Source organism: Crocuta crocuta, unplaced genomic scaffold (genome assembly GCF_008692635.1).
Source record: "Crocuta crocuta isolate KB4526 unplaced genomic scaffold, BGI_CrCroc_1.0 scaffold290, whole genome shotgun sequence".
NCBI lineage: Eukaryota > Metazoa > Chordata > Mammalia > Carnivora > Hyaenidae > Crocuta > Crocuta crocuta.
The window spans coordinates 535,548-551,155 of NW_027527429.1; the positions used below are offsets into that span (position 1 = coordinate 535,548).

The following is a 15,608-nucleotide window of genomic DNA, read 5'->3' on the forward strand; positions in this document are numbered from 1 at the left end:
GCACACGGCCCCGGCGCCCCCGTGCCCTCCCCGCTCCGCCGGCCCCGGCGCGCCCGGCACTCACCCAGAATTCCTGCAGCTCTGTCAGATGGCTGATGTTTTCAATCTTTTTGATTCTATTTGATGCAATGTCCAACATCGTGAGTTTGTTCTAAAATAAGGAAACAAGATTGTTCAATGATGATCGTGTGACCCCACACATGGGTCTGGGCGCTGCGCTCACCCCCCGCCCCCCCCCCAGCAGGAGCAGGCTAACGGGACCCATCCATTCCGCTCGGACAGAACCCTTGCAACCACCTCACGGAGTCCCCGTTATCACTGGCATCTGAGGGTCTCAGCCCCGGGCTCCCAGGTTTCTGGGGACCAGGACCCGTGCCCCCAGTGAGATGCGTGGTCCTGGGAAGAGCAGAGTGAGCCCTTCCTAGACACCGAGGGGCCTGGGGCTCTGGGAGTGGGCCCTGAAGAAGGGGTAACCGTTGTAGCAACGTTTATTTAGTTTCTGGTGAGGACACGTGCGATACATCAAAAACAATCTGCAGATTAGTATTTTTGTTTTCAATTAGGGATGAGGAGCCTGCGGGCTCACCCAGGGTAGGATGCCACCTGGGTACAAGCAGTGGGGGCACCGCAGCCCCGGCCCACACTCATGGAGGATGTCCTTCTGGGAAGGGGCCGCCAGGAGGAAAGGGGAGGGAAGCCCGGGTGCTGAGGGGCAGCGGGTCTGGCGCCGGCCTGGAGCTCACAGCTGATAGAAGAGAGGACAGCGGGCACCAGGCCCTACCGAGGACAGCGTCCAGGGCACACTGGGCGCCTCCGTGCACAGACAACATCTGCTTTAGCATGTGCCCCACCGCGTCCTCTCCTGAGAATGCGCAGCACGTACGGTTTGCCTAATACCTATGAGCTAAGCCTCAGTAGTATTTTTTTAACGTTCAGAGTTTCAAGATTTAACAGAACTAAATTAACACCGTAGTAAAAACGAGGTCTGTTAAAGCGCACACTGCTTGCTGGTTGAATTAAACCAACCGGCAAATTTTTCTAAAATGAAAAGGGAAACATGTAGAAGCTGGTTGATAGCCTCCCAAAGAAGTCCATTCGCTTCTTGTCTGCCCATTTCTCACTGCAGATTCCTTCTTACGTTTTCTACTGCATTCCCAGGATGCTGAGTCCAGGTCCTCCCAAGTTTTAAAGGAAGATTAAAAATTGTCTTTGTAAAATAAAAAGAAATCCACGAACACACACACAGCCGCCAGCCAGTCGCGGTGCTGACTCAGAAGCGCTCAGCCCCGGTCTCGGGTTCCTCGAGTGTCTGCTGCCCATCTTCCACGCACGTCACCCAGGAAGAGCACTGGCCAGACAGTCAGTCTCCAGGAAGCCACACGGTGCCGCGCCGTGTCACGTGCAAGCAGACGAGCAGCTCCTCTGAGGAGCTGGTGTCGGGCCTGTCGTGTGTGTGGACTGCTGCACGACTGCAGTGTGCCCGGCGGCTCTGCCTGTGGGACTGGGGGCAGCTGGGGGTCCGCAGCGAATGGGGACTTGGGAGAACTCGGCAGAAGAGGGCGGGTCCTCCACGGCGGCGGTCTCCAGCCCTCTGGGCCCATCCTGACGCGCAGTGCTCAGCGTCATCGGGGGTGCACAGGGAGACGGGCGGCAGGGCGATGGCCCCGTCTGAGGGCGCGGCGCTGGGGTCTCCTGGTGGGCAGCACTGGCGCAGGGACTCAGTCACGTGTGCAGCGCTGCCTTGTTTCTTCTGGGGAGCGGGACGGTGTTTTGAAAATTCATCCAAAAGGAAACCACTGAGAACTACTTAAGCAAAAAGTAAAAAGAGGAAGCAGGCAGGGCGGGAGCGAGCACAGCGCCGCAGTCACAGTGCTAGCAAGGAGGGTGCGAGGTCGCCAGGAGCGCCTGCACACTGGGACGGTGTCGTCTGCGGTGCTGGGACGGGGGGTCGCCGTTTGGGAAAACATACACTTAATTCCTTACTTCCCGCAACAAAAATAACTTCCATATAGAGAGAAAACACAGATGAGTATTTGATCTCCAACTGAACAAGCCCGAGCAGACTGTCACTGGACCATGATAAATATTCTAATTAGATAATTACCTTCAATAAGCCACAACTGGGTTTTTTTTTTTTTTTTTTTCTGTTTTGTTTCAGAGGCCCAAGAACCATCTGGAGTTGACCCCAGACCACAGCGCACTCCTGCGGGTAAAATTCTAAGCTCCAGCTTCTCTCCCGCTTGCCTGGGGGCCTGCAGGCACACCCGTCCCCCACCCCAGGGAGAGCTGGGAGTCGGGGAGACCCCCAGCTCCCCCCGGGCACGGGCCCCTCAGGCCGGTCGTCCCTCGGGCACAGCCCGCCTGCTCTGACCCCACAGTCTCCGCGCGCAGTCCCGCCTCGCGGAGCGGAGCCTCCGGCTACCACCGGGCACTGCCGAGCGCGCAGCCAGTTGACACGTCAGGTTGGCAAACGCTTTATTTGACTGCCAGGCGGAGGAAGGCAACTTAACTTACCAGAGGCCAATTCTCCCTTGTCAGGAGTTTGGCAAAATAAAATTCAGTACGTGGTTTTCCCTCTAAAACGTGACTAACAGTGACCAGGCCCAGGGCTGAGGCCAAAGGAGCCTCGACTAGACTGACACGCTGTGTTCACACAAAAGTGCCCTATGCGGTTGCCTTTGCTGGAAATGAACAAAACAGAAAAAAAAAAGCCCAGTAAAACCGAACGAGAAAAAATGTTTTATTTGTCTTGAATATCGCCCTGAGGAATAGCAGGCTCACCCGCGGGCAGCTGAGAAGGATGGGGCCCGCGCTGCCCACCCCCCACCGGCTCAGCACCTGTAAGGCTGTCCCGTGCTGGGTGAGAATGGGCGTCCGTGGGAGAGGCAGGCTCTCCCCAGCCTCAGGAGGGCTGGTGAGAAGCAGGGAGGCGGAACACACAGGAACTCAGTTCAGAACAGCTGAGACCTGGGGGCCCTGTGGGCCCCGTGACCCCTGTGGGCTGGAAAGCTGCTGCCCTTCAGGATGGGGAGGAGGGGCGGTGGCCGACACCTGGCAGCCCTCTGCAGCACTGGGCACCGAGGAACACGCAGGGTCTGCTCCAAAACTCTTCCCGAGTGGCTGTGGTGCTGCTGGTGACGGTACGGTGTGCACGGCACAGAGCACCGCCCAGCGCTCCCTCAGGGGGACAGGGAGAATGGCGGGTGTTTCGTGCACATGTTAGCGGGAAGACGGAGCCCTGTTTTCAGACCTGGGAAGGTCTCTAGCACGAACCCCTCGAGGCAAGGAGTCTTCTGCCCCGCCCCCACGCCCACGCCGCCCCGGACCAGAGGATGCCTTACGTTGTTCTCCAGGCCCTCGATGACCTCGATGCCGTTGTGGCTCAGGTACAGCTCTCGAAGGTTCACCAGGCTCTGCAGACCTTCCATCTTGGTCAGCCGGTTGCTCTGCGACAGGGAGAGCCAGCAACTATCAGAAGCGCAGAGGGCACGAAACAGAACGGCTTTTGGGAAAGGAGGCCTCTCCCCATGAGGAGCCCTATCGTTTCAAGCGGAGTGGGCAGGGACTTACGTGGAGAAAGAGATCAGAATTTCAAGGCTGCTGCACTGGCTAGAATGAGGGCTGGGGCTGGAAGCTTTTAGGCGAGGGCTTCACTTTTTTAGGTGTGCCTGAAGGTCTACCTTTGTTAACTCAGTAACCCAAAAATGTTAAATACGCTGAATGTGGTAAAACAAATCACTTCTTCTTTCAAAACATGCTGTAACTCAGATTAAAGTATGAGGCCCTCTTTTTTTAAGAGTCTGCAGAATGTCTACCTTACAAAAGGCCCAAGCAGTTTGGGGACCCGCCACAGCCAGCACACCGCCCGCACTTCACCTCGAGGGTCTGGTTCCACTCGTTTGCTTCCAGCAGAACAGGCAGCCCCAACCTGGGCCTGCCTGACAGTCATCGACCCGGGGTTGTGCGCTCTGTGCGGGCGCGGAAGGAACTGAGCCCACCGTGTCAGGAGGCTTCAGAGCACGCACAACCTTCTCAAGAAGGCCCTTGCTGGAGACCCCCAGGGATGGAGATTTCAGGAGTGTGTACATACAACACACACACACATCTGAGTCTCTGAAACCTAACATTCCACTTGCTCACTGGTGGTAAAGGTGGGGTCGATCCTGGACACCGTGGGAGACAAACGTGCAGGTTGTCGAGCAGCCGTGTCCCGGCCGGGGCTTGGCCAGGTGGGGGGACAGGGGGTCAGTACCTGCATACTGAGGACCGTCAGGTTGGTCAGTGCGTCCAGGTTCTGGAGTTTAGTGATCTTGTTCTTCCCCAAAAACAGACTCTCCAGGCTGGTTAACGTGTCAATATTTTCAATCGCCTGTGAAAGAGACAGAGAGGCAGTCAGCACTGTGTGGCTACCCAGCGGGACTGGAGAGGAAAGGTGCCAGCGAGGAGATACAGCATCTGGACTTGAGCCCTGGGATGTGGGAAGTCACTTATCCACTTGGGAAACTCCCAATGAAGTCGCGCTTGAACGTTCAGTGTGAGAACAGCAAAGGTGGCTAGTCCAAGGCCTCGTCCCCTGGGCTCACCCCCAACCCTCAGGGCTCGAGGTCAGGGGACACAGTTTAAAAACCACAGATGAGGACATTTCTCAAGTCCCTCTCGGTGCTAAAGTTAGGTTGACATGCTGACCCCATGTAGGGTTTGTTACGGCACGTTTTAAGACCCTAGGTCTGCCCCCAAACTCCCCAGAAGCAGCTCTGACCTTGGGATGCCACCCAGGATTCCTGGGATCAGGCGCCTCCATTCCATGGCTTTCTGTCCCTGCCTCAGTTTCCACAACCCACCACACTTCCAGCATGTTATGCCCCTCCATTCGCTGTGAATTCCAGTGCCCTGTGGAGAGCAGGCGTCTAGCAAACGCTGACGGACGGGATCGGCTTCCCTCCCCCTCAGGTCCCTGCTCTTCCTTGAGTTCACCACCAGCTTTCTCCGTAGACACTGAACAAGCATCGGGTGCAGAATGCATCCTACCCTGCACATCGTGGCGGGACCTGGTGGGGCTTAAGGTGGTGTCTATGAGGGGGAGGGTCCAGGGGGACGGGTCCTTACCTGCTATTGCCTACACGGGTTAGTGAGGGGCTACCGTTCCCCCTCCAAACATTCTACAAAGAGACGCTCGATAAAAAGTGCTGATGTCTGGGCCAGGCGTTAGTTTCAAATGTGGTGCTGATGTCCCTCTAGCACCGTCACAAGAGGCCCTCATTGGTTTGCATCGTGCCCAGCTCTCCAGGGCCGAGCGGGATGGACTGCGGTGTGCCGCAGACACAGAGCCAGGCAGGGCGCTACACCCGACGCAGGGCCAGGGGAAGAAGTGCTTGGAAACATTGGCTCTTAGTCGCTCAGCGAGGCCAGGGAAGCCCTGGGCTTGGTAGCATGGCTTCGCTGGGATGTCGGGTGGGCACTGAGGGGTCTTCTGGCTAGCAGATACCCTCATCACATTCTGGTGACCCTCCCCCTCTCTGCTGGCAGTGCCCCTCCCCCAGGTCAGTCCTTCTGTGAGCTCATCTGTGGCTCCCCCGGCGGGGGTGCCCAGCACCTATGAGTCAGGAGGCACCGGACCGTTTTCCCAAAGCACCTCCTGCCTGGTGCTCCCAGAGGTCAGAGCCCGGGAAACGGCTCGATGTAAGGCTGGGGTGGGGCGTGTCCCGGTGGTACGTGGCTGTCCAGGGAGGACGGGCCAGCCAAGCACCCCAAGCTGCAACGTGCCTCCCATGGCCCCTGCAAGCCACCACTCTGCGGGGCCCGGGGCCCGGGACACTGTCCTCTCAGACAGGCCCACCACTGAAGAACACAGCCTCGGCCACTCAAAAGCAAAGTGTTCAGGGCTGACCCGTTCACCTCGTGCAGACTGTCACTGGGACGCTTTGCTAAGGTTTAGGCGGGACCTGGATGAAAGATTTGCACAGAGGAAGGGCCAGGCTGAGTGGCGTGAGCACGTGTTCTTATGGATACTGACCTGCGGTTAGCAGATTTTTACTGGAAAAGAAAATCATACCACATGAAACCCACAACCAACACATATCTCGAGCCTGTCACCACCAGTCGCAGAGGCCACCTCCCCGCGGCGCCCACACCTACCCGGATGCGGTTGGACCCCAGCTCCAGCATCTGCAGCTGGTGCAAGCTGCTGATGTTCTCGATTTTACTGATTTTGTTGTTAACCAAGAAGAGCTTCTTCAGTCGTGTCAGCTTGTCGACTCCTTCAATGTTCCTCAGCAGATTAAAAGAAATATCTAAAATCCTGGAACAAACAAAACATTTATATTTTTAACGATCACAAGTGGGAGGAGCTCCGAATGTAACCAACCTAGAGGCCGGGCCCCACCCTGGCGGCCCACCCGCCTCTCCAGGCGCCCCCACAGCAGGAGTCCTGCGAGCCCCTGAACGGACCAGCCTGGAGTCTGCAGTTGAAGGGTTAACTTGCAGGCTGGGACTGTGGGCGAGCCGATGCCACCCACGGAGCCGGGCGCTGGGCAGGACCCTGAGGCAGAGGGGGCCCTCCAGGACCGAGAGCAGGGCCCGGGTCGGTTCTGGGGAGACTGGACAGGCCCCTCAGCAGGCCCCTGGCCTCATGACTCACTCCAACTGCGTCAGCGCCTCCAGGTTCTCAATCTTCTTGATCTGGTTGTCATAAAGATCCAGCTCTCGGAGACTCTGTAACTCCTCCAGATTTTCAATGCATTTAATTAAATTTTGACGGAGGCAGAGACTCTGAGGGATGAAAAAGGACAGGTGACATAGGCAGCGGGGAGGCCACGACAAAGTACCAGCTGTGTTACAGGACAAATCTTCCACGGGACACAGGATGCAGTTTTCATTTTCCTGTTGTTTTCTAGAAACGTGCCCACCCTGGAGAGGAGACACCCAAAGGGAGGCTAGAGGCAGGCCCCACACAGAGCGCACCTCCTCACTGAGGGGGCGTTGGCCACGGACGGGGTGTGTGATTCCCGGCACAGCCAACGCCGGGTGGGCTCGAATTTGAACACATTTATCTGAAATGAGCGGAGACGACACAGGCTGGGGTGTGCCCGTCCCGGGCACCACCTGGCATTGGGAAGAGCCCGGCGGCCTCTGTCAACCCGGCCACGCTTGGCGTACCAGTGCTGATGGCAGCTCTGGACAGAGGCGAGCACTTTCTGCAGAACCGAGCCTCAGTAAGGGACGTGCCTGTGTCCCCAGGAGACAAAGGATGTACCTTTACTTTCTTCAGCACCGCAAACCCCTCGATTTTCCCAATGCGGTAGTGGTTCAGATCAACGTCCTGAAATGAAGAAGGAATCCAGCTCAGCTGCAGAGAAGCGCCGCGTCCTGGGATAGGAGGGGCCGGAGGGGAGGCGCCGGCCAGCCTGTGGCAGACAGGCCCCAGCAACACGGAGGAGACACAGAGGTGTGCTTCATGACGGTCCTCGGCAGTTTGACGTGCCACTGAGCAGCAGTAAAGCCCCTCTCTCACCCCGCAGCCCTGGGAGCTATTGACTGCGGCCGGCAGGCTGCCCTCCCTGCTGGTCTCCCGCACGCTGAGCTGTTGATGCTCCGGGACGGCCAGGACCCTCACCATTTACAACGTCATCACCTGACCCACTGGGGGCATTTAGGAGCCAAGGGTGTTTCATGGGCCACCCAACCCTCTGATTACACAGAAAAAGGATTTCAGTCATTGGTATTAAAAACAAGGACAGAAGGAATCTGACCCAATGAGGGGGCTCAGACGACCTCACCTAGAATAATCACTTACTAATCTGGCACCTCCATAAAAGATACCCTGATGGTCAGAGCGGTCTGTCACCATGCCCCGAGGCTGGCTCCAGCAGGTGGCATTACCTCTGCATCTCTGTCCAGGCTAATGGTTTCCATATCCACGGGCAGCTCTTGTCCTTCTGAAAAAATAAGAAAAAAAGCCCATTCAGAGCCTGAGCGTAAGTGAGCTGGAACACAGGCTGCCCAGCTCGCAGAGCTGAATCAGTGCGAGGAGAAGCCAACAGGCAACACGCGGAGGCCGTGGGTGGCGTGGCGGGCTTTGCGCCCTGTTCTGTATCAGTCACCGTTCAAGCATTTGGACTCTCCTGAATTTGCTGACTGGCAAAAGTCTCCAAAATCCCATCTGTGCCAGTGAACTTCCCAGGGAAGGACTGGAGTCCGAGCTGCCCGGAGCCACACTGCTGGCAGCAGCCTGCTCTCCCCTGACCTTTCCTGTCTCATCTCTGGCAGCACATCAGACCATCTGAATGGCTTGTGCTGGGCACGTCAGATGTTCTAGGATGTGCCTTTTATTGCTTTGGAAAGTGGCCTGGTATCTCTAAACACCTGTCTCTGCAAAGAGGAAAACACAACAGAGCACAGCTTGGCAGTCGGGACTGGAGAGCCCGGAACGAGGTGGACACGCTGTCCCCGTGGGAGGCAGGGGGCCGGGCTGCCCTTCAGAGGCCCCTGGCCCGCCCGGCGCTGGAGGAGCGCGGCAAGAAGCCCTCGGACTGCGGGCTCACAGCCTGGATCCAGCAGCTCTCCTTTCCTCATTTCCTCTGAACCGATGGAAGCACCCGTGTCCGAAAGGCTTTGACGCTTTAAAAAAGTAACCGTCTTTCTTTGATTCCACCAACAGCCTTACGATTTCTCCCCCTGGGTCTGCTTGTATTAGGACCTTATATAAGGTCATATATTGTGATTGGAGAACGTTTCTCTAATGTCCCTTTCTGCTCTTGCAAGTTCTGGTTGAAGACACCGGGCCGCCGGGCTCGCGACACTTCCGCGGGAGCCTGGGGCCGCCGCTCTCCCGGGGCTCCTGCCGCTGCCTCCAGCCTCCGGGTCACCTCTGCGCTGGCTCAGCTCACGGCCGTACCCCCAGGCCGCCCAAGGACTGAGGACCGGAGGCCGGTCTGTGGCTCACCCCGGGCCCTCAACTGGAGGCAGCAGAGAGGCGCGCGCCACACGTTGGGGACTGACCGGCGTCAGCACTGGTCGAGTTCCAGTTTCTAACTGCGCCTGTTCCACACCAACCGACAATGGCCAGGTCAAAAACATGGCGCTCACTATGGCTTCTCACTGATTTTTCTTTTTCACTTTTAGCGAAAACTCTTTTAAAAAAAAGTGTCTTTTCATTTTCTAATCTTGGCATAAATTTTAATTCCTCCCAGACTGTGGGACTCAAATGTCCTGAATCCCTTTCAGAGTCATCCAAAGCCCGAACTTCCTCTATGTCTGGATAAAACATCCGTTTACAAATGAGCTGTGTGATCTGATCACCCTTTTTGACTTTGAATTTCTCTTTGCCGAAGTTAAATGCCTCTGTAATCTTCACCCCTGATGCCAGCTCATCTGTGAAGTGTTCATGGCCAAGCCAGAATGGGGAGCTACTCTTCCGAGGCCCCCAGAAGGTAGAGCACTTCTACAAGGGCTTTCTCCATAGGAGGTCCTGTAGCATCACGGGCTCCGTACAGGTCGTAGGCCACAGCCCGCGTGGACACCCCGGTCAAGGCGGCGGTGTGCTCCGAGGGCAGGACAAAGCGGAGCCTCACGGTGTCCTCCAGGGGCCGAGCCCGCTTGCTGGAGGAGATGGTGCTCGTCGCTTTAGCGCAGGGAGTGGCGGAGCAGAATGTGAGCAAAGACAGCAGTAGACGGGCAAGCAGACCTAGAGTCGTCTGCTATAATCTTAGAGGACATCAACCAACCTAGGAATGAAGTAAAAGGAGTTGGGCAAAACCAAGAGAGATACCCAAACTACCCCTCAGCCCAAGGCAGCTGAGTCCAGTGTCCATGAACTCAGGAAGCTGCAACAAAGGCAGGTGTCTGGACCACCCAGTGTCTGAGGCAGGGCACCGTGAGCGTCCAGGGCGGATGGAGACAATGGAGCAGGGCCCGAGGGTTCAAAGCGGGCCGGGCTCTCCTCTGGACAGGCGTTCGCACAGTGGAAAGTACTTCTGTCTGTCCATCCAGCACATAGGGCAGACCCCTCAAAACATCAGCTTGGCCTCTGAAACAGCCGCCAGCCTAGAATGTTTTCCCGAATGTATCAAGTATTGATCTTTAAAAAAAAAAAAAAAAAAAAAAGCTAGGGAGGGAAAACAAGTGAAAGTAACGGTTGATACGTTTGGATTTGTTTTATTTGAACTTAGCACTTAAGTAAATACAGGTGGGAGTGAGTCCTGGTTTCTCTTACGGACTTATAAAAACGCATATTCCCAGAGCGTTTCTAATCAGCCAGCAGGCCGGAGGAAGGGACGCTGGTTTGGACAAGGCGGGCTCAAGTCCAGCTCCTCTAGGGCGGGCCACAGGGGGCAGGCGCTCCGCACCCAGGGGGAGCGGCCCCGACACAGGGCCCCGCCGGCTCTCTAGCCCTCCGTGAGCGCCAGGTGCTCAGACTCGACAGCAGACGAAGCCTCCACTTGCTTGGTCGTCTGTGACTCAGCTGAGACAGCAACGAAAGGATGAGAATCTGTCATCCCCGTGTACTTATTCCACCCACATCACTTCCAGAATATCGACTCCGGCCTTCCAAAGTAAATGTGGTTGATACTTTCACAGTAATCTCCCTTTGCCTTAAAACTAGGTTGCCATAGTTACCAACCATCTTCACCGGCACAGAGCACAATGTTATTTTAAAAATTAGTTTTGTTTTCTTATAAATGTGTTTTTTTTTTTTCCCTTAAGCACAGGGGTGGTACATGACGATTACCACCTCAGAAGCCCACAGCTTATACACAAATCTAGAAACTGCAGAAAGTACAAGAGCCTCTCACACCTGCTGGCCGGAGGCCCCAACAGCAGCTGTGATGTGTGTTCTCTCTTAAGTATTACATGTTACTAATATTTTTAATGTAAAACTTTAACATACATACTGTTTTGAAATTTGCTGTTCTCACCTAATAAATGTATCTTGGACATCTTTCTGTCGCTTATATGCTCTGTCTCACTTCTTTTTCATGTAAACCTATTTTCTAACCAAAGATCATGGTTGGTAGGGTAAAAAACTGCCATTATGGACTGAGAATATACTTTTCTCATTTTTAAATTAATGTTGTTGTTAACCACTAAAACAATAAGGCTATGGAGATAGTTTCCACACAAAACACCTTTCCAAACATCTAGGTATTTAGAAGTCAACCCTTGGGCCTGTTAAGTACGGTGGAGCAGGACCCAATGACTTCTCAAAAATCTTAAGAGCACTATTCTGGAATTAGTTTATGTTACTACGATAGGAAACAAAAGCATCATCAGCCAAGTTGTCTACTTCAAATCTCGCTTTCTGAATATATGGTTAATAAAGCAATTTTCTGGTTCTGTCCCTGACGCCACGCTACTACCAGTATTAGTAGTGGTCGTGTTTGCCTTCAGTGGGATTCCAGAGCCGCGTCCTGCCTGCAGGTGCCGTGCACGCGTCAGCTCGCCGAGCGAGGGCCGCCGAGGGTGCACGGCTCCCAGGGCACGCGGCCACCAGTCCCCAGAGGGCCTCCGGCGCTGCATCAGCAGGTCCAGAGCTCGCCAAACGAACCCCCTCTCGCACAGCAGTCCTCCTGGCGCCCTCGCCTCTCCAACACCCACCATGGGGTGGGGTTGGGCGGGTGGTGTGCAACGCGGCTGCGCCCTCCCCTCCCCCCTAAGTGAGTTTAAGGCTCTTAACTCGGCCTGGTACCTTCTGGGTCCTCTTCCCCTTGCTCCTCCCCATCCTTCAGGCTCTGCTCGCTGAGGTCTGCCACTATGCCGCCGCTCGGCTTCTTCCCTTCTTCATCACCAGACTCTTCAGATTCCACTCGCCTGTCAACTGAATGCACACATCAGTAAGAATTCACAGCACTTTATGTGACTTCCTGAAGAACACAGAACAGACTGACATCCGGTTGTAGGTCAAAGAGACTTCATTCAGAAATGTTTGCTGAATTCAGTTCAACAAACATTTGAGTGTCTCCCATGTTCGGGTGCCGCCTGCGGTGTACAGAGTGGGGACAACTCGCGTGGGGGAGGGCAGAGCAGGGAGGACACGTGGCTACGAAGATGTGTAACATACTATTCCTGCCCTCAAGAAAACTGAAGAATTACCATGTGTTCTGAAGGCCCTGGGTCATCTGTGATTGAACGTACTGATGGTGACACAGTGAAGTACCTCCTGTGCGGCTCACTTTCGGCCTGGACATCTGTATAGAGGGGACCGTGTGACCCTCCCACCACATACCTTCATCCACGCTCCACTATCCATTTGGCCAAGAAAACCAGCCCAGTCACAGGCCCACGTTCTGAAAGAAATCAAGACTAACTCAAATCAGACTGTGGGCGGGAGGGGGGGGGGGCTGTAATGAAAAAGGAGAAGACAGCCAATAGTGCCAAATGCCCCACATAAACATCACTGATGCCAAACATCAGCACACAGTGATACTAGCCAAAAGCTTTGAAAGGCTGGTAAATAAATATTTTTTGAATTAATAAATAAGGCTATTTATTGAATATTTATTTGAATGACTAAATATGGCAGACTGATAAAAATTCTTTGGAAAGACTGTCAAATAATTTTCCTTTTTCCTAACATTTTCCATGACCTCTCTTGGAAGTCTCGAAGAGCTGAAACACTAATAAATTCCTGGGAGCTATCAACCGTACTGAAAGCTTTTTTTTTTTTATTTTTTAAATATTTTTTTTTATTGCTAGGAGAGAGAGACAGAGTGAGCAGGGGAGGGTCAGAGAGAGAGGGAGACACAGACTCCGAAATAGGCTCCAGGTTCTGAGCTGGCAGTCAGCACAGAGCCCGACGCGGGGCTCGAACCCACGAACCGCGAGATCATGACCTAAGCGAAAGTCGGACGCTTAACCGACTAAGCCACTCAGGCGCCCCCTGAAAGCATTTTCTTTCCTGACTGTGGCTTATCCACAAAGGGGTGTGCTCTGTGAGGACAGGAAGTTCTACTTCTTCTTTGTATCTCCTCCTGGGCCTAGAAAAACAGCACCCAGGAAAGGGCTGCTGGATAAAACCAAGTCCTTACGAGACCTACCTCCCAAACCTCCAAACCCATCCTTTTTTCGCCACCCTGGCAACCGCCTAGCCTCCTGACTGGTCTCTGCATTGCCAGAGAATCTGATTTGATTCTAAAATCCAAATCTGATCTTTGACTCCAAGTTTCTGGAATGTTTCTGGCTCCTGGTGAGATTTCAACTTGCCCCTAGAGACACAGTGTTGGCAGGTTCTTTTCTTTTTTTCCAAGCCTCACTCTCCTCATCTGTAGAAGGAGGCTAGTATAGGACTCATTTACCAGACGCGCTGTCAGGGTTAAAGTAGGAAAGGCACAAAAGCAGTCAGCATGTGCGTGACATGCAGTCGACATTAAGTAAGTTAGGTATTACCAGGCCCAGGGCACTCTGTGGTCATGGCTAAGGGAGAGCACGTTCTACTGGGTGACGGGGTGGTGTGGCTGAGACCAGGGCCGCAGGGACCTAGCTAATGAAGGGCAGCCACGGTGGACTCTGGGGCTCTGTCCTGAAGGCAGCAGGGGGTCTGGAGCGTGGGACAGCAGATCAGAATATACGGTGACTCTGGGATACTGGGGACAATGGCAGTGGGAACGGAAGAGCAAGTGAGAACTTAGAGACATTAAGGATATAGAGGCATCAGAACTTGCGGATAACTTGAATGAGTGGGAGTGGGAGAGAGAATCACCTAGGTTTTGTATTTTCCACTTACCAAGACATGGGAACAGGTGAAAAGGAAGGAGTAGATTGGGAGGAGGGGAGTCCAGGAAAGCGGGAAGGAGAGGCACTTCCTGGCTTAAAAGGATCTAAGACCCTTCACCAAGGTCCTCCATGACCGTCTCTTGCCACCCTCCTCCAACAGGACTGTTATTCTTGGTCAAATTTTCTCCCAAACAGACCACATTCTTCTCACAGCCCTTTGCCTTTGTCTTTCTCTCTCCTGAAATGATCTTTGATCTTTCCCCAACCTGGTGATTTGTAGTTCTCTTCCAAGGTCCAGCTCTGAGTTGGCTTTGGTGGGGCGGCCATCACTCCAAACAGGCCAGCTCTTCCTTCGCACCCGGCCTCCCTTCCCTCTTACCTAGCAGCTCACACATAAGACAGTAGCTGCTCTTCTGGAGCTGACCTCATTCCCGCTCCCGCCTCCAAACCAGCGGAGCCAAAGCATATAAGCGCTCGCAAGACACGACTGACTCTCCAACGGCTGTGTGGGTACAACTATATGCACACACAACACGGATGCGATTGTTCCCCACGAAACCAAAGAGTTGAATTTAGTCTTCTTGGAACTATAATAGCTTTGAAATCAGGCACCCCCTCTTCCTAACTCAGTCTCTCGGGTCCTTGTTCTCCGCCTCCACCACGTTCACCCCTGAGCCGACTCGGGCAGCTCCCACGCCGCCCTGCGCCTCACTTTCCTCGGGAGCTGCCCAGGGAACCGACCCCACGGGCCAGGCTCAGAGGTTCGGTGCGAGGCTCCCGCCAGCAGGTGGGGGCCGGGGCTGCCGANTGGACCCTTGGACCGCCGCCCCACGGAGACGCTCACCCTCCATCATCTCCTGCGACTGTTGCTGGCCCGCGCCGCGCTCCGCCGCCATGTTGGCTGCTCTTCCCCTTTCCGGAATCTGTCGCCTCAGGCCTCTCAGCCAATCAGGGCTCCCTACTCTGTGCTGGCTCAGCCAATGGAATCCCACCTGAGGTTGGAACCCCCGACGCGCCTGCGCAGCCTCAACGCCTCATGGGAATTGTAGTCCACCCGCGAGGCCACGAGGGCCTCAGCCCCAGGAGCAGTAGCCAGCCTCACCTCCCCGGGACAGGTAATCTGAGAGCGCACCGGAGGCTTCTGGAGGCGAGGAGCGGGGAAGAAGACAGGGACGGTCGGGGCCGTACGCACGGAGCCGTGGCTGCAGGCGAGGGGAGAGAAGAATCTGGGAGATGCTTGGGGCTCATCGAGGCTCTCTGCGTGCGTGCCAGTCGAGGGCGTGCCGGCCCCTCCGGGCCTCAGAGGTTGCGTCTGTACAGTGGCGGATTTCGTCCCGATGTCGCCGCGCGGATTTAGCCCGTGTGAAGGGACCGCCTCCAGTTAACGCTCAGCACAGGGCGCCCGCGCTCGTGCCGGAGTCGGAGCCGAGGCCAGGGGCCGGGGCACCGGGGGCCAGCTCCACCCGCAGGTGCGGGGACGGCCTCCGAGGGGTCCAGGACGTCGACCCAGCCCACTGCGAGCCGCAGCCTCTGTCGGTCTCCGGCCCCTCAGGCGTACCTGGCCTGTGAGGGATCCCCCTCCCATCCCCGCGTCCCCTGCCTTCGAGGCCGCAGAGAGGCGAGCTGCGACTGCTCACCCTTCGGGATTCGGAGACCGGAGGAAACGGTGTGGGTCAGACCGGGCGGGCGGAGGCGCTGTCTCTTTTGGCCCTTCCGAGGCGCCGTAAAGGGAGTCCGGTGCGTCCCTAGCAACCGTCAGCGCGGGCTTCTCGGCTTGAACTCGCCGAGTCCCGCCCACAGACGCTCGTGGTTGGCTCGTAGGGCATGTCAATCGGCACGGGTCGTCCTGCGATTGGCCGGTGGGGCCGGAGGCGAGGATCCGCTCCCTCCTGGCGGGGGGC

The 15,608-nt window shown here is 55.7% G+C and overlaps 3 protein-coding genes across 5 annotated transcripts in view; 1 reads left to right on the forward strand and 2 right to left on the reverse strand.

Moving 5' to 3' along the window:
• The window catches only part of PPP1R7 (protein phosphatase 1 regulatory subunit 7), a 25,673-nt gene extending 10,990 nt beyond the window's left edge, over positions 1–14,683 (reverse strand). Inside the window, exons 1-9 of the mRNA XM_077758260.1 lie at positions 14,552–14,683; positions 11,684–11,812; positions 7,879–7,934; positions 7,253–7,318; positions 6,638–6,768; positions 6,136–6,298; positions 4,253–4,369; positions 3,342–3,446; positions 65–151 (exon numbers count right to left, since the gene is read on the reverse strand). Coding sequence (XP_077614386.1) covers positions 65–151; positions 3,342–3,446; positions 4,253–4,369; positions 6,136–6,298; positions 6,638–6,768; positions 7,253–7,318; positions 7,879–7,934; positions 11,684–11,812; positions 14,552–14,603 — 906 coding nt within the window. The 5' untranslated portion in view covers positions 14,604–14,683. The remainder of the gene's footprint in view (positions 1–64; positions 152–3,341; positions 3,447–4,252; positions 4,370–6,135; positions 6,299–6,637; positions 6,769–7,252; positions 7,319–7,878; positions 7,935–11,683; positions 11,813–14,551) is intronic.
• LOC144226700 (uncharacterized) lies at positions 7,943–11,595 on the reverse strand. The gene is given in 4 exon segments (XM_077758204.1): positions 7,943–9,384; positions 9,387–9,437; positions 9,440–9,695; positions 11,410–11,595. Coding segments are annotated over 4 exon segments (927 nt in total). The 3' UTR covers positions 7,943–8,950.
• A 91-nt stretch (positions 14,684–14,774) lies between the features above and the next one.
• The window catches only part of PASK (PAS domain containing serine/threonine kinase), a 34,644-nt gene continuing 33,810 nt past the window's right edge, over positions 14,775–15,608 (forward strand). For all 3 annotated transcript variants that reach the window (XM_077757313.1, XM_077757322.1, XM_077757330.1), the window contains exon 1: positions 14,775–14,822. The gene's annotated coding sequence lies outside the window, so the exon portion shown is untranslated. The remainder of the gene's footprint in view (positions 14,823–15,608) is intronic.